Below are 23094 nucleotides of genomic sequence, written 5' to 3'. Positions count from 1 at the left end.
TCAAGTGTGAAATAAATAAAAACTTAAAAAAACAAACAAATCAGTAACCAACTAAGATAAAACCAAAAAAAAATAATAATGCATTTTATTAAAGTATATATTGCTAGAGTTTTTATATAAGTAAAAGTTAGTTGGTAAAAGATATTTTAGAATTAGGATTTAAATTTAACATGAGCTTTGTTTAACCTTTGTAATTTATAAACTAGTTGTAATTTTGCTATTTTCTAGAATATTTTAAATAGTTTAGTTTTTGGTATGTTGACTTTTTTATAGGCGTATAGCATGTTTGACAATCTCATACAGCTATATCAGAATTTAGAGTGAAAATTTTCTAGCCGACTGGCCAGATTACCAGAGATGAAACCTTTTATGTGCTTTGTTATTATAAAAACCGGTAATACTATACTTAAAAAACAATTTAAAATCTAAATTGTACTAAAATAGTCACTTAATATTGCTTCTAAAAATTAAATTATTGCTTATTAAAACTATTTGGTACTAAATTCATAAGTAAATTTTAAGAAAAAGACTATATTTATCTTCTAAAATGTTGGTTAAACCGTTTAAAACCGATTATTTATAATTAAGAAATTTAAATAATCCATTTAGAAAAAATCATTAGAATAATGTATTTTGTTAAAGTATAAATTGCTCGAGTTGTATGTAAGTGTATATGTTACAACATATTTGAAGAAAAAATTAAGTTTAAAACTATTTGTTTTGGTATTTTTAATTTATTTATTACAATAAAAATATTGTTGTTTTCTAGCCTATTTTTTTAGTACCAAGACATTAATAATAATTTTATCATTTAAAACTAAATTTAAAAGTCAATGATGGTGGCAATTATTCTAATGTAAACCTTGTTTGAAAACTATTAGCAAAGTAAACTAAAACGCTTATTATAATTATAGTAGTAAAAAGTTATTTTGAAAACTTATAATATTTTTATTTATAATTAATGAAAATAATTTTTTTGATGATACTTCCTTTAATTCATTATTTGATGCCAAGTGCTATTTAATCTGCCTAGTTAGAATTCATAGCAAATTTCAGACAAACTCAAGTTAGTTAAAAATACAAGGCTATTTTGAAATATAAATTAAACTTATTCGCCTTACTTTTGCAGTGTTTAGCTGCAATTGTATTTTTTTTAAAACTTTACACATTGGTTGTTTTGGTCTAAACATAACTACAATATTTTCCAAAATTATTGCTTTTAAGTAAAGAAAAACAAACTATTAATCATTTATAAACAAGTAAATTTATAAACAGTGGTAACATTAGTGCTTTTTGTTTATAAAGCTCTCATTATCAAAATACAGCCATATTTTTCAATTTAGCTCTGATTTGTTTTGGTAAGCACTCTTAAACTTGTGTTTATTTTCAAAACCATCAGTCAGGCTATTTTGTGAATCTCATGCTATAACTTTTTTTTAAAGTTTTCTAATTTTTCTTTGTATTTCCAATTTAAGTTGTATAACTGCTGTAGACTAACTTAACTAATTAAAAAATTAGTCGGGTCACAATAAAAATGCTGATCTGAGTTTGTTTATAAAACACAGGCATCTATATTTAAATAGTTAAACTTTCTAATTGACACTGATCGGCCGGATCTTTATTTTTTAGATCCTATAAAAAGAACTATGTTCATGTGAAACTTACACTAGACATGCTGGAGTTAGTACTGAATAGCAAAAAAAGGTATATAATTATGATAGGTGTTCCTGGAAAATTATAAAGTTTACACTGAGTTTACGATAAAAAAAAGGTCATTGATATGTTTGTTGGGAGTTTTTAGTTTGAGGTTAACATAATATTAACTGGACCCGGATCTTGATTTTGCTCCGGCTGGATCCTGTTGTTATAGATCCGGTAGAAGTTTTTATTTTTATTCTCACTTAATTAGATAAAACTATAACAACTTTGGTAGTTTTTTCATTCTGTTAAAGTTATCGATTGTCTTTTTATTTTTTGAAAAATTTACACTTAAAACATATTCGACTTTATGTAGCTTTTTTTAGTTTCACGTATTTGAACAGTTTAATGTTTTATAAGCCGAAAAAATGTATTTCTTTTACAAAAATATTTTTGGTTCACAGACTTAGCATAAAGTTAAATGGCGTTGTACAGGGAGTTTGATGGTTTTTATTTTTCACACTACTCAATATGTAAATGTAGTTTTCAGCTGTAATTAAGTTATAACAATGGGTTTAACCTTTTTTAAATTAAAAAAGTAGTTAGTTGACTATTTTCTAATGTACTATTTCATTAAAAAAACTAGTAGTTGTTTTTAAAATTATTAGATACTTTATTTTGATGACAAATTTTCAAAAAAGTTATAAAAATTCTAAATAATAAAATTCTTAAAGTTAATTTTTTATTTTATTTCAGACAAATTTGTCCTAAGCTTATATTTAAGTAATATAAAGCAGGTAAGAATATTTACTAAAACCCTCTGTAAGTATTAAGACTCAAACTGTACTTTTAATGTTTTTTTTTGTGTTTTTACAGTTTTAACTGACTATAAAAGTTTGAACTAAGTATTTGAAGTATTTTTGACCTATCCTAGTAAATAAAATTTGTAAAAGTTATATTATTAATGTTTGTTTTAAATACAAGTAGTATTAGAAAATTTCTGCATTCCAAAATTTTATTGTTATATATTTTAAAACCAATCTTACTTTAACAATTGTATGCTTTTGCAGAAAACGTATCAAAATAAATTTCAGAGTAAGATTTTTCCTGGAATACAAATCTCTCGTGAAAAAAACAATTTCAATCAAAATAAACAACTTAGCAAAAAAAAACTGAAAACTTTTCAACTCAATACCATGCTGACAAAGGAAGGCTAAAAAGTACGTAAGGTGAAGAAAACGTGGAATGTTCCGTGAAAGTTATCTCTGACAAACATTATAACTTAACGCAAAAAAAACGAGGTGGACAAAAAATAAAGGAATTTTTCGATGAAAGTTAGTATAGACAACCGGCAAAAGCTGTGCTTGAACGAAAAAAAAGAGAGTTCTACTAAAAAGTTTATTTATGAGCGCCAAAGCTTGACGCTGAAAGATAACATCGGCCAAGAAAAATTTTGGTTGCGTGTACGATGCGACTTACAAAAACTGCTCAGTCATCGTCAAGTCCTACCTGACTGAAGAAAAAAAAACGACTTCCTTGTAAAAGAGTATAAGTACGTAAAACTTCTTCAGCTAGAAGATTCTCGCAGCATCCCAAAATTAAGCTCAGCTTCGTTGAAAACGGGAAGCAAAACTTCCTGATGGAAAAGCTCGGAGCTAACCTAAGGAGACTACGACGGAAGACGGCCGAGAAGCGCTTCCCGTTGGAAAGCGCGCTTAATACAGCCTTGCAGGTTTTGAGAGAGCTAAAATTTTGTTCACAATTGCAGACTGGTGCACAAAGGCTTGAAACCGGAAAACTACATGGCCGGACTGAAGAAATAGGAATAAAGTATACCTGTTGGAGAGTCAGCACTTGAAGGACTCGAAGCATGTTCCGGACGAAAAAGTCACAAAAATCGAAAGACTCTCGAGATGCCTGAAGACAAGGAGCCGGCGAGACGATCTCAAGAGTCTGGCTTACGTTCTCGCCAAGCTGCGAACTGGAAAGTTCCTTGGAAAAATTTTAAAACAACTACTTAGTGTCTATTAATGTTTTATTGATAAGAGAATAGTAGATTAAATGAAGCATAAATAAGTTTAATCTAGAAAATTGTTATTGTATTAATCATTTAATAACTTAAGTTTAAGTTTTATTCATATTCAACTTAAAACCAATTAAATTAAATCACTAATTGTTAAATGATCATCCATAATTTAATAGCTGCAACTTAAAATGACTTTAGTTTAAACTTAATATATTAAGTTATTAAAAGATTAACCACAACTTGATTTAACTAAACACCGTATAAGACTTATTTATAATGATATGTTATTTCATTTTTGTGATCATTGCCTTGAATTAAACAAATTGTGAAAAATACTAGTTAAACAAAAAATGTATAATTGTTGTTAAAATAAAGGTATTAAGTTTAGTTTTGCTCGTTGGTATTAGAAGTGATTTTTTTATATAGCTTTTAATTCACTTTTGTTCTATCTTAGACTATTTGTAAAAAGTAAATTAATGTTTTTTGAACGACAAAAAAGCGCTCAAATATTTGGTCCTAGGAGCTGGTGCACGAAAAAACCTTTCAGATATCGAGTCGCACACCACTTGGATACCAAATTCAGTTACTAAACGTTGCTTTTGTGTGAGTAGTTTTCCCAAACTCTTGATACGATTGTTTTTTTAAAAGTTGAACAGTTCAATCATTGACTGGAATTAATTTAAAATATAGATTTGATATCTTAACAATTTTTTAGATTTTCTTTCATCTTTAAAAGAAACTTATAAAGAATAAATTCTGGATATAGATTTATAGTTGTAAGAACTTAATAGGAAAAAAGATGTTTATTTATTTATTTTTCTAGAAGGACAAACATTATCACCTTTAAGATTTATTTTTATACATTAGTTAAAGTAAATAAGTTTTTACACATCGTATATATTATAAGTAAGCCTTATAATAAACCAGGGCGGTTTTAGACAAATTTTTTTGAGCTAGTGTTTCCACTGAAAGTTAGGAGAACTAGAAAAACAATGTTGAGAGTATTTCATGAAAAAGTTGCTTAATTAGACAGGTTACTTATGTTAGCAGGTTTGCTTTTACTCTATTAGTATTTTTCTTAGGTATTGAGTATAAAAAACAATTTCTATGACAAAACTTAATATATTATACTACTTTGTATTGTGAACGGTTCATCAACTGTAAAACAATTCAAATTAAAAAGTATCTACGATGACAATATAAATCGTTGTTTAGATAATATTTAAAACCTATAAAAATAATATCTTCAAAAGAATATCTATCTATTTTGCATTAACTTTAAATTTTTAGTTCTGGTATAAGTAAATCATTTAAGATGATGCTTTGGTTTTGAATTAAATATTGCGATCCTACTTCAAGTTACACAGTTATTAAAGTTGAGTTAAGTTTATTTAATTGTTACTAATAAATCTATGTGAAGCGAACTTTTGTTTCTTTTAAATACACAGGAAATAAATATTGGGTTTTATTCAAGCAGATTTCCTCACGGTTTTTAGCGCGATATTTTCTTTTAAGTACTTGTTTTTTATACGTTGGTAAACCTTTCATTTGTATAGTTTATTGAAAATTGGCCATGTCATTCCAACTAAAAGACCAACAGAAAAATATCGTGAAAATTTACAATTTCTTTACTTGGCGTTTAAACTAAAATACTTTATTTTGTTTCCTATTTTAAAGATCTTTTAATGATACTGATGCTGACACAATAAAATTTTTCAAAACGACGTTTAAAGTTTATATAATATTATAGTTTTTAACTTTTAGCCAATAGTTATTAACTAATCAATTTAATGTCTGACTAAAGTTTTTTAATTTATGCTTTAAATTTTTTTTTTGTTTTTTTTAACTTTATTTAACAGTTATACCTACTAATACTATCTAACATTTGACATATACTAGATGTTAGTGTTTTATTAATTTTTTCTTATAGTTTGAAATTTGTTTTACTCTCAAGTTTTAAGCAATTTATAACGTCTACTAACACTAATTTACTTATTTTTCAAACTTTTTTTTTATGTTTTAGCCAAATTTAATGTCTACTAACACTATCTTTTACATGACATAAGGTTTTATTTTAGATTTGTTAATTTATAATGGTTAATTCATTTAGCGAGACACTTTTGACAATTTTTTTTAATAAATATAGGTTATAATTTAGATAAAAGACTAAAAATACTGTTAATAATTCAGTACAAATTTTATGAATATTACTTTTGTTCACATTTTATAAACATCAGCTTAAATATTTGAGTAAACATTAGGTTTCAGTTCATGATTTTTCTAGTTTAAAGCAACTATAAAAAATTCTTTATTACTTTTATTACTAAACAACTAAATTCTGTCATAACTCTTTTAAAAAAGCTTAGAACAGTCTATTTAAAGCACTATATATAAGAATTTCAAAAAGTTATATACATGTTAACTTGAACTGTTTTTATAAAGTTGCATTATTGCAGTTGTGCTAAATCAAATTGAAATTGAAAAAGGGTATAGTTTAAATTCTCGGAAATATTTTTAAACTTTCTTTTTTATGCTTAAAATTTGTGTAGTTGTTTTATGTACAAAAAAAAGAAATAACTTTTATAACATTTATTTTAACTTGTAACTTCTACAGTAGTATAATACTAAGAAAAAAATTGTATCTAGCTAAACCCAATTTAAAAAAAAATTGTATAACTCAATAAAATAAAATCTATAAAACTTAAAAATAATTATTTACACTTAAATAATAACGGTACATCATATATTCTTGCCAAATTTACTTCTTGAACTGATTTGTTTGCTTTTGTTAATTTTAAAACTTGTTTTAAAATAAAATTAATAGCTCTTTATCATAATTTAGTTGTTAATGTTAACTAATTAGCAGTTATAATTTTATTTAAAGTTTTACTTTGTGCCTTTATTTCATAAACAATCTAATTAAACGTAATTTTCTCAAAAGTTAATTCTAATCGAATTAAAATTACTTATTGTACCATAAAAGATTGTACAGATTATAAAGTTTAGTTTTTTTATCACTTTCTTACAAGGAAGTTTTGTATTGTCAAAAGCTTATTACATTTTTGTATAAAACCTATTTTAAGAACTTTGTTTTATGCAACTGAAATTTTGTTTATACTATGCGTTACTAAGTTTTATACAGTATTATGTTGCAATGTTTTTTGTAAACTAAAACTGTAGAGATTGTTTAAACTAAAATTATAAAAAATAAAAAGTGATTTTACTTTAGTTTTTATTTTAGTCAGTTTCAGAAATTTAGTTAAGTTAAAGTAAGTTTTTGTCTGCATTTTATTTCTCTTAAGCAATTAAAAAACAAATAGTATAACTTAAAAGCAAATTAAGTACAGCGATGTTATTAGAATTCTTTATTAAATTTTTGAAATCTTGTGTTAACTAAATTACAATTTTTTAAATTACAGTTTCTAAGTTTTCAATCAAATTTTTACTAGCTGAAAAAATTTAGTTTAATACTTAAAACTGAATGAAAAAACTTTATAGCATTTGTTTAAATACAGCTAGAAGTTTCAATTTTAAAACACTAAGTAATTGTAAAGCTAAATAAAATAATTAATTTTCATACCTATTGTATAATCGAACAAAATCAAATTTAGTTAGAAATAAATATCATCATAAACTATTTATGATAAAAGCTTTGTTGTACTTACTTTCTTTAATTTTATCTAAAAGTTAAGTATTTCAAAATGTCTCTATGGTCATTTCTTATTATTAGGTTTAAAACCTATTTTTCACAACAATAGTTATGCTATTAGTGTAAAATAATGATAACCCAACTCTTAAGTTATAATTTTGAATTTCAGTCAAAAATGTTAACTGTATTTAGCAATCTAAGGAGTTTATAGCAATTTTTTAAACAATATATATCTAAAAAAAATTTTTTTCGTATAAAAACTTTAAAGAAAACAACGTTAATATACGTTTCAATAGCTCATTTCAAATAGCTCTTGAAATAATTTAAATGTGCAACTTTCTTAATTCTTAATTTAAGTCGTTTATTTTAAAATAATTTAAATATTTCAAATATAGTAGTCAATCATTAAGTTTTAGTACTAGTTATTAAAAAAAAAATAAACTTAAATGTTTTAACTATTTAAATTTTTTGTTTACAAAATACAGTGAACCATAAACATAGTGAAAAACAATAACATATAGGCATTTGGCAATGTAACACGATCAACAATGATAATTTAAATTATAAAAATAGTTGTTTAAGTAAACAGCAAAACGTTTATGGCTGTATAATTTTAGCTATTTTTTAATTAGTATATATCTTATTTATGTTTTTTTTTATAATTGTAATACTTTACAAATTGCTTATATATCTTTCATAAACATTAATAGCTGTTTGAAACGTTACGCACCTAAAGCATAAAACTTTGTTTCTTATTAAGTTAAAATCTAATTTAACTTTTTTTACTACGAGATTTGATGATATGATCTAATAATTTATTTATCTTACAGTAGTAATAAAAAATCACTGCATAGTTCGAAACTTAATTATTTTAGAGATTATAATTGAATTAATATACTTAAATACTATATGTTTGATTAAGACTCGAAAAATAATAAAACTTGTTAGTAATTTAACAAAAACATTAAAAAAATTAAAGAAAAACATAACAACAAACTTGATAAGAATTTATTAATTTTAACATTATACCTAATAAAACCTGTTCGTTTTCACTGTATGATTTTTGTTAAACTTTAAGGCTGGCTGTGTCAGATTTTCAAAAGTTAGTAGTTGTTTTACTTTGTATTCAAAGTATTGAGCACTTTAACCAAGTTAAAAAAAAACAACAAACTATCTACAACACATGTTTATATAGGTATATGTATTTTAACACTTTTGTAAACTGCATTTAGTGTTTCAAAGAAACAAATATATATACATGTATATTATAATTACCATTTGTATTTAACAAAAGTACTAACTTTAAATAAATTGCCAATATAATAGTAACTAAACGATAAAAATCTTTTCGACTAATCATTTTATCTAAATTGGAACAACGTTAAATCTTAAATTTTAAGATTTTTATTTTTTTTAAACCTTGCTTATGTGTACAAACTACTGTATGGCTAATTCTTTTTTTTTAAATGAACTTCTACGGTGATACTTAACGTTCTAAAATAAAAATGATAAACTCAAAGAATCATAGAGTGGTTTATAAATCCTTGTTTTAAGTTTTATACACAAATCCCTACTAAAATATATTATTATGAGCTCGATTACATACTTTTAAACTTTAAAATTTAACAAATATATATTTTAAAAAAATACGTTGTAACTTGTAAAATCATGTGTTTAAAAAAAAATTAAAAATTTTAGTTAGTTTCAAAAGTTAAGGTTCTATCGTTTATAACAGAAAATTAAAACATCAAAACAATTCATGGACGAAACGAAGTACAAACCGGAAGCGTGGGCTGTCATCCAATCGGCGACCGACAAGCGCAGCCGGGTGTTCATCACCGATGACGTCACTACGCTGTACTGGCGGACTGAGGAGGACGGATCTTCGACGCTGACGTCACAACCCACCCAGAGTGCGGTCGTCCGAATCGACATGGACGACGAGTTCAGCGTGAAGATGACGATTTTGCAGGACGACGCGGAAGTCGAGGTGGACGGCGAGCAGACGATCACTCACGCCACCTACCTGTGCGGCGAGCACTCGATCAAGCTGGGCGAAAATAAAAAGTTCACCTTCTTCTACCTGAAGCCCGACGGGACGGAGGAGAGGTTCGAAGGGTACCGGGTAGTGTCTGAGATCGATAGGGGCTCGTTCGGCTCGCGCCACTTCAAGTGCGTCAACTTGGCCAACGACCGGCTGTGCGACGTCAAGCGCGAGGCGGAGGGTCGCGGACACTCGCTGGCGCAAGAGTGCGCGGTGCTGCGACGGCTGAGGCACCCGAACGTCGTCGAAGTCAACAAGTTCGTCAAAAACCTCAACTTGATGGAATTCGAGTACTTTCCCGGCGGCGACCTCGAGCGGAGAGTTTTCGGGCACGGAAAACTGCTGGACGACAGGGACATCAAGATCGTCCACTACCAGCTCGCCCTCGCCCTAGAGTACCTGCACAAGAACGACGTGGTCCATTGTGACGTCAGACCGGCCAACGTTGTGCTTTTGGACCGGATGGGAACCTGCGCGGCGAAGCTGGCCGGTTTCGAGAGTTGTGTTTCAGGGGAAGGCCCGAAGAAGAAAGAGCTCCGCCTCACGCCCTACTCGGCTCCGGAAGCGTTCGAGAACTTCAAGAAAGAGTTCGAGGTCACCAAGACGGTCGACGTGTGGGGCTTCGCTGTCACGTTGTATTACGTCATAACCGGAGGGGAACTACCCTTTGGGAGTGCGGAGGAGGGGGCGGAGTACGCGGAACGGGTGAAAAAGTTCAAGGTCGACTGGGAGAAGGAGGTGGTACGGAGTTATGACACGCAGGCGGTCTCCCTGATGATGGTCGTCCTCATGAACGACGGCAGGAAGAGAATTTCGGCGTCCAAAGTTGTCAACGCGCCCTACTTCAGGAAAGACGCCGACCTGAAAAACTTGTACAACATTTTGAACCGCAGAAATTAAAATTTTTCTAAATGTATTTTTTAATTTAGAACTTTTGAATTATTTGTTAGATAACTATCTAGTTGAACACATTACTAAGCTATATTTGGTGGTTTGATTAGTTTTCTATCAATATGATAAGCTTATTAGAAATCTTGAACCGTAAAAGCTAAAAAATTTAAAGTTTTTTTTAATTTTTTGATTCTTTAAAATACTGAGTTTATTAAGACTTTTGATTGCTTTTTGGTTGAACAAAGTACAAAGTTATTTTTGATTATTTAATTCGTTCTCTACCAAAATATTATTTTAGTTAATGTTAAAATTAACTTATAATTGTAGTTCTTGATCATAAAAATTTAAAAATTTCCGAAGCTGCTATGTAAATATTTAACATAAATCAAATAAAATAATACCAACTTGCCAACTTGATTATAAACTCTTTTTTCGTTGTTTTTTCTAATTGTACTTATAGATAGTCCAAAATAATAGATGGACTAAAAAGCTCATGTGCTTCGTAAAACAAAATTTAAAACACATTAGTTATAAAATAGTTACAAAATTACTCGATTGTTATGAACTCAATTGAAAATAAAATTTTTGAACTTATTCAAACAACTAAACTAAACACTTTCATAAAGTTAGCATATATATGTTTTAACTTAAAAACTTGTATAACATATTAAACTGTTTTTTTTTTATAAATTTTATATTTTTTGAATTTTAGGTTTACTTAGCCGTGTTGATATTTTCTTGCTTAAATAAAGTATTAAACTAACTATAATCATTTGATTAATTTAATAACACAATAAAGGTTTTAAAAACTCCTACATAATGATTGTTTAATACCTAAAAACGCTTAAACTGTAAAAGTTTTAAAAGGATTACTTAAAAACAGTAAGATAAAAAACATAACATTGTAATAACCAACTATTGCCATTTTAGCAGCTCGTTTTATTAAAAATGCCTATTTAACTCTTCAGATTTGATTTCTTACATCACAGAGGTTAATTCGAATTTTTAAAACCGGTTCACAAAAATTAAAACAATTTGTTTTTTGTAATTAAAAAAAAAAATAACCATAGTTAAGCTGTGCACGTGCATATCTAAAATCCCCACCCAAAAACGCTATAGCTGGCTGAGCTGAGAAGCCTAAGCATGACGATAAAGTCGGAATCAGGCAGATTCGGCGAGTTTTGCCAAAGACGGTTAGTTCTGTGAAACTTCGGCGGGAGTGGTTAAAAAATGGAATTAAAGTAATTTAGTGTTACCTGCCAATGTGACCATAAACAACTAGCCGGGGAAGGGACGTTTCTGTCAAGAAAATTGTCAGGAGAAACGACGTCAAAGAGCGTGCAGGTTCCACCATCGACGAAGTGAACACTTTGGAAGTTAAGCGCCGTTTGTTGTTATCGTGTTCTGCAATGCCTTAGCTCGAAAAACTCTTTAGGCTCTTCCCTCGCATCCCGTACGATGAGGAGTGTGTTTTTCTGGAGTGGGAAACGTAGCCATGCAGGATGTGCGTCAGCAAGCGGTTGAGGGCTGAACTGATCAGAGCAAACGAAGAATTCGTTGAACGGATCCGTAAAACTAACACCGAAGAACCTTTTGTGGATAATAAAACGTTGTGTGGCTATTAAAGTTATTTACACTAACCTAATTAAACTAAAAGTACAATTTGTATAAAAAGGTTGTTAACTCGATTGTTAATTTTGTTCTAAGTTAGTCTAAACCAGTAGTTTAGATGTTTTATTTTGGTGCACTATGTTAACTTCCTATATGACGTAACTTTAAGCTTAAAACAAATTTAAAAAAGCAAGTTAGATATTTTCGATAAAAAACTACATCATTAACTATTAAATATTGTATAATAACATATATCATCACCGTAACTAAAATATTAACTTTGTTTATCTTTGAGTCATTTTCCTCGAACATGTTTTTGTTCGCAACAGGTATATTAGAAAGTATAAATCCTATATGACGTAACTTTAAGCTAACTAAAGAAAACTTATGCAAATTAGTTTTTTTTGATAAAAAATCATATCGCTAACCACTAAATATTGTAATGATAACATATATCATCACTATAATCACATATATCAAGCATAAGTTGTATGGCCACAGTTGATACAAACTTCTTATCATACATGATCCTGCTCTTGTGTGATCTACAGAATAATGTGACTCTCGATCGTTGTAATGAGAGAATTTAGAGAGGCCTTCACTTATAGATAATATTGCAGTCAGCATTTTAATTAAAGGCTTCTGAATCATTTTTTAAATTGTAACTATGGCTCATAGTTGTTAGCATATTGATTAAAACTTACCACAATTTTTTTTTGATACAATAAAGCTTTGTGAATAGACAGAAATTAGGTAAATATATCTAATACTTCTATATAAAAGTTCTAATTCGTAATTTTCCAAAAACATTTTTACACAAGTTTTTACTATAAATACACTAAAACCGTTAAATGAGCAGTATTTTTTGAACAATAAATGTTTAGCAATAAAGTTTGTTCTGAGTATTTTGAACATTAATTAAAAATTTTATGCATTTTTTAAAACCACATACACTCACAAGTTTGTTACAACCTAAAGTGTTTTGTCGTACTTATACTGTAGTTTAACTTTTTCAGTTTAATAAAAAAGTAAACTAAAGTATAATGTTTATTTTATTATGGTCAATTAATTAGCTGTATCTGTTTTTTGATAAATTTTCAACTATGGTTTAATTAAAAATATTTTAAAAGCAAACGAAGTAAAGTTTTTTTAAACTTAGTTGAGTAATCAATTAAAAAATCCATTTTGTGTTAATATTTTAAAGTAAGCAAGAACTAAGAAATAACAAAAAATGTGAAAAATATAAATTATAGTTCTAAGAACAACTACTTTAAATTTTCATTTCCAACTGTAATTTTTAGGTAGAACCGTTATAAAGAAAGTTTTATTAAAGTTGCTGCTTTTAAAATCATACTTTTTGTTTTCAATTTGCCAAGACTAGAATGTAGAAAGGCGGTCTAATACTTTAGACCTTGTTTTGCGTTTAACTTTTTAAACCCTCAAAACCTTTTACTGAGAATTTCGTGAAGTATTTTATTCAATGTTAATTGCGTTTAAATTTGTAAAAAAAAAGTTTAACACCAAATCTAGATCTAAATCTCTGGTAAACTTGATTTTATGAAGTTTATAAAACATTTTGTCTTGAACAGTATTAACATAAAAATGAGAGTTAGTAAGCTTAGAAGTAACAATAAGCATCAATTATTTAGAAATATATCTAAGAAAACTGCTCCCTAGGTCTTAAAACACTAAAGCAAGGTAAACTGCTTCAGTCATACCTTCAATTGTGTTTCTAACCTACTTTTCATACCTACAAATAAGTCTTATGTAAATTTTGATGTATTTGTGTTTGTTTACAGTATAATTTAAAAGTTTTTGGTGATTTTCCACTCTCTCGAAATTTAAATCAACTTTCTACTGTTGTTTTAATAAGTCACTTAAAGTTTTTAAATATTTAATGACCGATAAATTTTCTGTACTTTTTTAAAAATTTTAGTGTAGTTATAAAGTAAAAATAAAAAAGTTTCGGTGATTTTCCACTCTCTCAAAATAACGTAAAAAACTTTTCACTATTGTTTTAATAAGTCATTTAAGTTTTTTAATACTTAACTATCTATAAATTTACTGTGAATTTTTTACTTTTAAGTCTGGTTTTAAAGTATTTTCTTACTTTTATGATGATTTTCTATTATCTTGATGTATGAATAAAAACTTTCCACTGTTGTTTTAATTAGTTTTTAAAACATTTAAGTTAAATATATTATTCATTTTAAATTTGTTTAAAAAAAAAAATATTTTGTTTTGATTCGTTGTGTAAAAGTAAAAGTTCGTATAAAAATATTTTACTTTAAATCTATTTATTGTTGTAATGTTATATTACTTAGCTTTTTTTGCAAAACAATCTAAAATTAACACAAAAATTACTAAAGTTTTTAAGTTAAACAAGTTGAATCTGTTTAAATCGCAATAGATATCTAATTTAAAACTCATAAGAAATACTTTATACTTGTTTATATAAATTTATGCATGTAAATACTTACTTCCTGATTACAATTACTGCTCAATTTTTAAAACTTTTTAACCACAACTTTTAACTGTTGTTTGTAAAAGAAGCATTAAAATATAAAGTATTAATGTTTCTAGTTAAACGCAGCGTAGTTCATTATACTTTCTTTAAGTGATCTTGTATAACCTAATAATAAAAAATCGTGTCTATCGAAAACAACTTAAATAAACTTAAACAAATTTTACTACTCAAAACAAACTAGTTTAAGCATTAATAGCGGTTATCAGGTAATGTTGTTGTAAACAGTATTTTTATTTAAAACGGTAAACATACAGGACTTTAAATTTAAAATAAGATTGTGATTAGTAGTGAAATTACAAAACTCTTAATTGTTTTACTGTGGTTTTTTTAATTTGATATGTTTTATAAGTTCCTTGTAGTAGCATTTAATCCACTGTTTTACTATGAAACAAAAATTTCAGGTTATTTGGATTTTATTTGAAAAAAAACATCAAATACTGATGACACAATGTACAATTTACTTACATAGATTTTAGATACTTTTTTTCTTCGTTGAAATGCTCATTTAGTTTTAGTTGTTTATACATTTGAAAATAAAAAGTTAAATTGCCAACGTAAGTTCTGCCAAAAAGCAATATGTTTATTTTTTTTAGTATAATAAAGTATTTTTAAGTTGTCTAATAATTTGAAAGTACTATAATAAGCATGTAAGTTGTTAAACTAGAACATTTTATACGCCTTTACTATAATTGTAAAATTGGTTAAATTAGTAGATAACGGAATGAATAGAATATACAAGTCAAGATAACTAAAATGTAATTCAGAATTATTTTAAAGAAAAACAAGTAAAAAAAAATTGATAAGAATAAAACATTTTTAAACTAAAAGTAAAGGTTTTTTTTTTAGTTTTTTTAATAGTAATTGTTTTCAATAAAACAATTTTTCAAAAAAAAAACAAAATTAGTCATATTAAAGCAAAATAGCATTATCAATGTTGTAAGTAAAATAAAATATATCCACTACAAAAAAAGCTGTTTTAATTTGTTAAAAGACCCATCTAAATGTTTTATTAAAAAAGTAACATACTAAGTATTGACCGCTTACAAAGGTAATTTAAGTAGTTTTTTTAAAGCTTTTATTTTTAGAAAAACTTCAGATGTGTAACAAAGATAAATATTTAACGTATTAGAAATTAGTTTAAAGCGTATTTGTTTTTAGTTATTACTTCGCTACTTTTAAGTAGAAACATTGATATTTTATTTTTTGATGATTCTTTTATAAACAAGAGTTTAACCAATATTTTAAAACCTGAAGTTAAATATGGTTAAGCAAAATTATTAGTAAAGTTCTTTCTTCTAAAAATATATACAACTTCTAAGCTGCATTTTTATTATATGATAAAAAAAAATTCAAAGTTATCTTTAAACAACTTTAAAAAAAAATTTTAAACTCCTTTCTACAAATATAAAAATCATCGACTTTGATATAAAAATTATAACATAGCACAGCATGTATTTTTTTAATCTAAAATATTTTTATTTAGTTAATATTTATTTAGCACTAAATACGCGTTTATGTAATGATTTAAAAACTAGTTAAATGTTTTTGAATAACAGAAAACTTAATAAAAAAAAAGAGACAAGCTGTTTTATATCATCATTATCTTAAGTTATAAGCCATTACGTTGCAAATTAAAAAAAAATATGTTTTTTAATTTTATCTAAGAAAAACTGCTAAACAAAATAGCATATCATAAACTTATAAATTATCTAATACATTGTTTTCAACTCAAAAATATTTTTCTTTTAGAGATAAGTCGATGATTTTCTTTTTAGTAATAACTTTGTGTTGTAATATATAATCTTGTTACGTTTTTAATTTTTTTAAGGCTAGTATTTCTATGAAAACTTAGTTTTACTTGCATACTGTAATTGAATTCAACTCTATCAGTTAAGAAAATTACAAACTATAAATTTAAATTAGTTTGTAATTACAATGTTTTGTAATACAACCTACAAAATTAAATGTTCATTGAAAACATTTTATTTAGTCTTACATTATATTAAAACTAATTTGAGTATTTTTTTATGTTTTTGATTTATTTCATGTGACATAAGATATTAATAAAAAAATTATTATAATGTTGATTAACAAATGATTCGTTTTATTTTTTATATAAAAAAATATTATTTAGCAATAAGCATTAAAAGTTTAAATCTTAGTAATGTTCTTTTTTTTTACATTTCATTTAAAAACTTTTTAAAGTCTTATTTAGCCTGTAAACAATAACTGATAGTTTTTTACTTTTTATTTAAATTGATTTCAAAACAAAAATAGTTAGCTTAATAAGAATAATGTCGATAATTGTTGTTTATTTCTCTATAAAAATAATCCTTTGACTAGATATTTCATTTTAAAGTTATAAACTTTAAATTAGAGTTCAAAAATATTACGTAAAAAAATTATCTAAACTTTAAAAAACTTTAACTAGTAATCTAGAAAATTCTTACATGTTATTCTCTTTAAAAACAACCAAGTTTATGTTTTAAAACACAAACTAGTTTACTAAATTAACAATTTTTTCAAATTTTTTGTTGCGGACCAGCCAACCGCGCTGCAAGCAACTCCTCAAAAATTATTACGTCACAGATCGAGTATTTCAGTCAAGGGGGTATTTGGAAGCGGAATAGGGACTTTTTGTCGTACGCTCTTCAGAAACTGGTTGAACAATTTAGTCAGTAGGTTACTGAAAAGTTTTCGTTTGTTATATTTTACTTGCGATGTAAACAATTACATGTTTCCAACTTTTGCTTTTGTGAACTTTGTTGGTGTTAAAGAGTTGTTTTCGTTGATATTTGTAAATAAAATAAAATAAAATTTACTACAAAACATTAGAAATAAAGTTGTATACAACAAGTTTCTTTTACATATTTCCTTTTACTTATTTCTCGTGATCGAGCAAGTCACTGTTGGGCCTCCGTGGGAGGTAAATACCCTAATCTGAAACTAATTTCAAACCTTTTTAACACAGTAAGCACAAAAGTAAGCAACTAACAATTTTTTATAAGCATGAAGTAAACAAACTTTATTTGAAATTAACGGCATTTAGATTAGGAAATAAATAGGATGTATAAGTCTAAGATAACTAAAAATTTTCTAAAAAATAGCTTCAGTAAAATAAAGTAAACCTGTGTTTTTTAGTTTTCAAATAATCACTGTTAAATTAAAATTTATTAGAACTTTTTTAGTATTTTTATAGTACTTGTTTCAAAAAAAACTGTTTTTTTATAAGATAAAATTAGTCAGAATTTAACAAAATAATTTGAAGAAAACATAAAAGTAAACTAAAATAGATATACATGTTGTATTACACCAAAAAAACTGTTTTAATTTATTAATGAATTCATCTAAATATTTTGTAATAAATAAATAGTAACATAATAAATTATTGACCACTTATAAAGCTAATTTAAGTAGTTTTTTAACACTTTTAAATGTTTAACATAAAAAAATATTAAACGTTTATAAAGCTCTGTTTAAAACTTATTTATTTTTGATGCAACTCCAGTTATGGTAGTTCAGGAAACAAAATGTTTAAGTAAGAAATAAAACAAGTCAATATATTTTATTATTTTGCATACTGGCTAATGTGTTTATGAAAGTACAACTTTGGCTTAAAGCTTAGAAAAATTTAAAATTTAAAAACATCACAACAACACCTTTCGTAGAAATAGAGCAAACTCAAATAAAATTTAGTTGCAGCGTTTGTCATCTATCGAAAAAAAAATAAAATGACTCTTTTGCTATAAGTTTCAACACAAAACATAATGTAAAACCAAATTAAGTTTTTTTATTCACAGGCAGATTTATCTCTGAGACCATTTAAAAAAACTCGTACAGTACAGACTATAAAACATTAACAGTGATAAAAATCAGGTATAAATTATAGCAGAAGAAGTTATAATAAAGTTTGTTTTATATAAACAAATAAAAAATTACACAGTTTCAGCTAAACTTTACTAAAGAGCATTATGAAGTCATTTAAAGACTTTATTTTTTTTAATTAACAGTTTTGTGTATTATGAGGTTTATGTTGTATTTAAACTTTTAGTTTAATTGTTCATAGTGCGTTTTATGTGAGTCCGAAAATATTTTAATAATCTTTAAGTTTAATCAATTATATCTGTCGTATTTTACTTAGAATTTCTTATCTACTTTTTATGGTTGTAAAACTTTACTGTAATTTTACAACAAAAAATATTTTTTGTATTTTTCCACTCTCTCGTTAATAAAAAAAAAATACATTTTCACATTTCAAAATACTTTTGCTTCTAAATACTTAAAGTAGTTTGCTTTAAAATTTTTATTTTATTTCAAATAGTTTTGCCAGTGATTGAGTAGAACAAAAGCTTTTTCACTTTACTCAGTCTCTTTTAGATTATGTTGCTTTGGTTTTTTAAACTATAAAAGTAGTTTTGAATGAACTGATTATTTGTATAATTTTTTTAATTTTTTTTTAAATTAAATTCTAAGAGTAAAGCTGGTAAATAATTGTAAGTAATTTTGTGATTGACAAAAATTGTTTACATATTTTAAAACATTATAATTTGATGAAAAATAATTAATTTAATTCAATTTTTTTTAACTTCTGTTTATTCAAAAGTGACAGCTGTTTTCTTCATAAAATAGTATGTTTTATACCTTTTATAGCAGCTTGTTCAAATACTTTTTTAATGTGCAAATATAGTTTAAACGACAGTATGTAACAAGTTTAAAGAAATTCGTGAAACTTACTTAATCTTAGTTTTAAAACTACTACTTTATACTTTTTAATAGCATTTATACTTTCATTCAGCGTTAAAAAGGTTGGTATTGTATTAGTAAACTAGAACAAACAAAAATAAAAATTCTAGACTTTTAAAAAAATTAAAATTATGAAAGAGTAATTCAATTAAAAGAAAAAAGTTTAAGCTTCAATATCTGTTCGCAACTAATTTTGTTCTAGACAGAATTTCAAAAAGTACACTCAAATGTGGTTGTATAGGTTTATTAAATCAAAGATTTATAAATAAAATATATTTGTTCTTACAGGACTTTTTAAAGTTTTCAATTGTTTCATTGTAGTTTTTGTACGAAATTGATCAATTGTTAGAAATTTTTAAAGTTCATTATACTAATGTACTATGTATATCAAACTATTTTAGAATAAGTGAAAAACATAAACAGCATAATTGAGAATTCGTTTTAGGTAAACTTCTAAGCTTGAAAGAAAATCTTAGCTTTTACTACTATTTGAACAATTAAAAAACAATTTTTATTTATTAAGTTATTTTTTATTAAATTTTTAATATTCACCAAAGTGTGCACCTGTGCGCAGTAGTGTGCATTAAATTTAATTTTAATTTTTTATAACTTTAAACCAGTTTTTATTTATTAACTTTTTATAGTTATTAAGTGTGGAGAGCATTTTTTAAACTTGGGCGCAACTAGTTTATAAAACTACATCAGTTAAACATTAACATAATTATATTTTAAAACTAAAAGAATATTCCTGTTAAATAGTATATTTTTCAAAAACAAACAAGAGAAGTTTTATTCAGCAATATTTTGATGAAGTAATAATGGTATTTGAATCGAAAAAGATATTAATTGCGTCTGCTGTATTTAATATTTTTGTAATAATATGCCTTTCTTGCTTAGTGATACACTATACAGGAAAAAATTGTTCCCTTAATAAGAAGATACTTGAACAAAACAAGACTATATCATGGCAAACTGATTATGAAAAGGTATGTATGTTTAGTTTTAAAATGTTATTAACATATTTTTCTAATGAGTTTTTATAAACAAAGATGCTAAACAAAACTATATCAGGGCAAACTAAATATAAAAAGGAAGTTTGTTTAACTAAAAAATTAGGTAAAATATTTATCTAATGAATTTTTATAAACAAAGATGCTAAACAAGATCATAGTAGCTCAAAACAAGACTATATCAAAACAAAAAGATAAACTAACTGAACAATCAAAGAAAGTGGATGTTTTAGGAAAAATTTTTCTAGGTATGCTGAATGTTATTTTTTAATGATGGTTTTTATAAAAATGTATATGTATGCTTTTATCAAGGTAAGTCAATGAACTGCAAAGACATCAAAGATTTCGACCCAAGATTACCAACTGGAACTTACAAGATTCAAATTGACGGGGAAGTTTTGGAGGTTCGATGTGAAATGGATAGCGCCTCTGGTGGATGGACCGTAAGTTTGTTTGAAAATATTTAGTTACCCAATTGAGTTATTTGAAAGTATATATTTACGTGGGACACGTTCAAAATCCACCTGCGATCATAATTCACCCGCGTTCGAAATCCACCCGATCAAATTCGAGAAGCGCCTACCGAACGAGGGAAAGGGTTAGGGGTAACAGTGATAGTGAAAATTAAATAAATAAATAAGTAGAAATATAAAAATATATAAAATAAATTAATAAATAAAATAAAAAAAATTGATGGATTTTGAACGCGGGTGAATTATGATCGGGTGGATTTTGATAGTATACCATTTACATATATTTATATACATTAATAAACAAATGTATGTACTTTATAAAAAATTAGGTAAATTAAGTAATTTTATAAAGTTTTAAGTTGTTTAAAGATTATTGTTGTTTCTAATAAATGCAAATTCTCAGAAGCGATTTTATTAGGATTTTATTTACGTGGGACACGTTCAAAATCCACCTGCGATCATAATTCACCCGCGTTCGAAATCCACCCGATCAAATTCGAGAAGCGCCTACCGAACGAGGGAAAGGGTTAGGGGTAACAGTGATAGTGAAAATTAAATAAATAAATAAGTAGAAATATAAAAATATATAAAATAAATTAATAAATAAAATAAAAAAAATTGATGGATTTTGAACGCGGGTGAATTATGATCGGGTGGATTTTGATAGTATACCATTTACATATATTTATATACATTAATAAACAAATGTATGTACTTTATAAAAAATTAGGTAAATTAAGTAATTTTATAAAGTTTTAAGTTGTTTAAAGATTATTGTTGTTTCTAATAAATGCAAATTCTCAGAAGCGATTTTATTAGGTTTTTCAAAGGAGATTGGACGGAACAGTGGACTTTAATAGAAACTGGAGTTCATACGAACACGGTTTTGGCTCAAGTAACGGCGAATTTTGGTTGGGTAAGTTTATTTTTAATAGATAAAATCTTCAAGAACGCAAAAAAAAATTAATTCAATAAACAATTTAAACTTTTTAATAAATCTACATAAAATTGCAGGCCTCAAATACCTAAATAATTTGACTGAAACCTCGGATTGTGACTTAATGGTGGAATTTACTACTTCTGATGGTGAAAATAGATATGCAGAATACAAGTGAGTTTAGTTATATATTGTATAAACATAAACAAAAATACTTTTAGCTTTCTATGTAGCTAGCTAAATTATAAAACAGTAATACTGAAAAGTTTATAAAAATGTACAGAAAATTTATTGAGCCAAACTTTACTTTTTTTTAAACTAGTCAAATTTAGGAACTTTCGTGTAGCTGGTTCAGAGGAAGGCTACAGACTTTCATTCAAACCTGGGTCTTACTCTGGAAATGGAGGTTTGTAATAAATTGTTGTCAGAATAATAATATAACTTTTGCTTAAAACTTAACCTTTGATTTTTTTAATATATAAACTGAATATGTCAACCAAATGTTAAACAGTTTTACAAAGGTCTAAGTAAAACAATATATAAACGATTGAAATTTTTTTTTTTCAATTTAGCCATTTTCAAATTACTAAAAAAAATTAAAAAAAGTTTTGACTAGAAAGTTTGCATAAAACAAAATACATTTATAAAGTTTGTAAATAAATATTTTTCTGAAAATAACTTTATCCATTATAAGATGGCTTGTGGAAAGGTTTAGGAAAACAATAAGGAGTTTAGGTAAACTGAATATTTTAACCAAAAGTCAAATTTTTTAAAAAGGTCTAAGTAAAACACAACAAACATTTTCAATTTAGCTGTAACAAATTACTAAAGCAACTTGAAAAACTTTTGACTTTTTTGCATTAAACAAAATGCATTTATAAAGTTTGTAATTAAAAGTTCTTCTAAAAATAATTTTATCCGTAAGGTGACGCACTGGAGGATTTTAATAACAAGGAGTTTACCACGTATGATGTTGACCACGACAATGCGTATGATGGTAGTTGTGCTGCTGGCCGCGGAGGTGGTTTTTGGTGGATGCATTGTGGCGGTCAAAACGTCAACGGACATTACAGTGGCAGCAATTATATATGGTACAATGTAATATACTGGGGTGACTACAGATATTTGAAAAAAATACAACTAATGATAAGGCCGGCTGGTGAAAACTGAAAAAAAAAGATAAACAAACAATCATCTATCGAATGTTTCAGTTGAAATCTGTTAATGAAATATTTCTTATACTTCTTTTTTTTTATCTTAATAACATCACACTTTAAAAAATATTTTGTACTTGTGGTAATTTTGAAATAGACTGTCAAGTTTTTCGTTGCTTTTGTAAATAAAACAAAAATTTTACAAGTATTTTTTTGTTACGTTAGCTATCAATTATTTTCTTTATTAAAAAACTTGGATTGTTTATACAAGTTGTAAATATAAAATTACAAATTAATATATGGTTAGAAAGTTTTACTCGAAAATGACACATATACGATAGGAACTTTTTTAAACAAATTGAATTTATAATCAATAAAATTTTGTTTTTGT

General features: G+C 26.2%; 2 protein-coding genes across 2 annotated transcripts; both read left to right on the top strand.

Annotated features, from left to right (window-relative positions):
• Positions 1–9072: 9072 nt before the first annotated feature.
• Positions 9073–10257, top strand: LOC145841329 (serine/threonine-protein kinase Chk2-like). Its single transcript, XM_082948689.1, has one exon. It carries the CDS (start codon positions 9073–9075, stop codon positions 10255–10257), a length of 1185 nt encoding a protein of 394 aa, XP_082804815.1.
• A 1134-nt stretch (positions 10258–11391) lies between these two features.
• On the top strand, positions 11392–22719 carry LOC145841328 (ficolin-1-like). Its single transcript, XM_082948688.1, has 7 exons — positions 11392–11441; positions 11531–11634; positions 20452–20582; positions 21432–21528; positions 21627–21723; positions 21882–21955; positions 22475–22719. Exons 1-7 carry the CDS (start codon positions 11392–11394, stop codon positions 22717–22719), a joined length of 798 nt encoding a protein of 265 aa, XP_082804814.1.
• The last annotated feature ends 375 nt before the right edge of the window (positions 22720–23094 follow it).

Source organism: Thalia democratica, chromosome 7, assembly GCF_965202585.1.
Source record: "Thalia democratica chromosome 7, ktThaDemo2.hap1.1, whole genome shotgun sequence".
Classification (NCBI taxonomy): Eukaryota; Metazoa; Chordata; class Thaliacea; order Salpida; family Salpidae; genus Thalia; species Thalia democratica.
The sequence above is the reverse complement of the archived record's forward strand: the minus strand, read 5'-3'. Positions and strand labels throughout refer to the sequence as shown.

What these genes read in the sequence shown, in the direction of transcription:
- LOC145841329 (XM_082948689.1), top strand. Translation starts at nt 9,073, where the DNA reads ATGGACGAAACGAAGTACAAACCGGAAGCGTGGGCTGTCATCCAATCG.
- LOC145841328 (XM_082948688.1), top strand. Translation starts at nt 11,392, where the DNA reads ATGACGATAAAGTCGGAATCAGGCAGATTCGGCGAGTTTTGCCAAAGA. An exon ending in GGCGAGTTTTGCCAAAGACG is followed by an intron (nt 11,442 to 11,530) that starts GTTAGTTCTGTG and finishes ATAAACAACTAG; the next exon opens with CCGGGGAAGGGACGTTTCTG. An exon ending in TAACGGCGAATTTTGGTTGG is followed by an intron (nt 21,529 to 21,626) that starts GTAAGTTTATTT and finishes ATAAAATTGCAG; the next exon opens with GCCTCAAATACCTAAATAAT.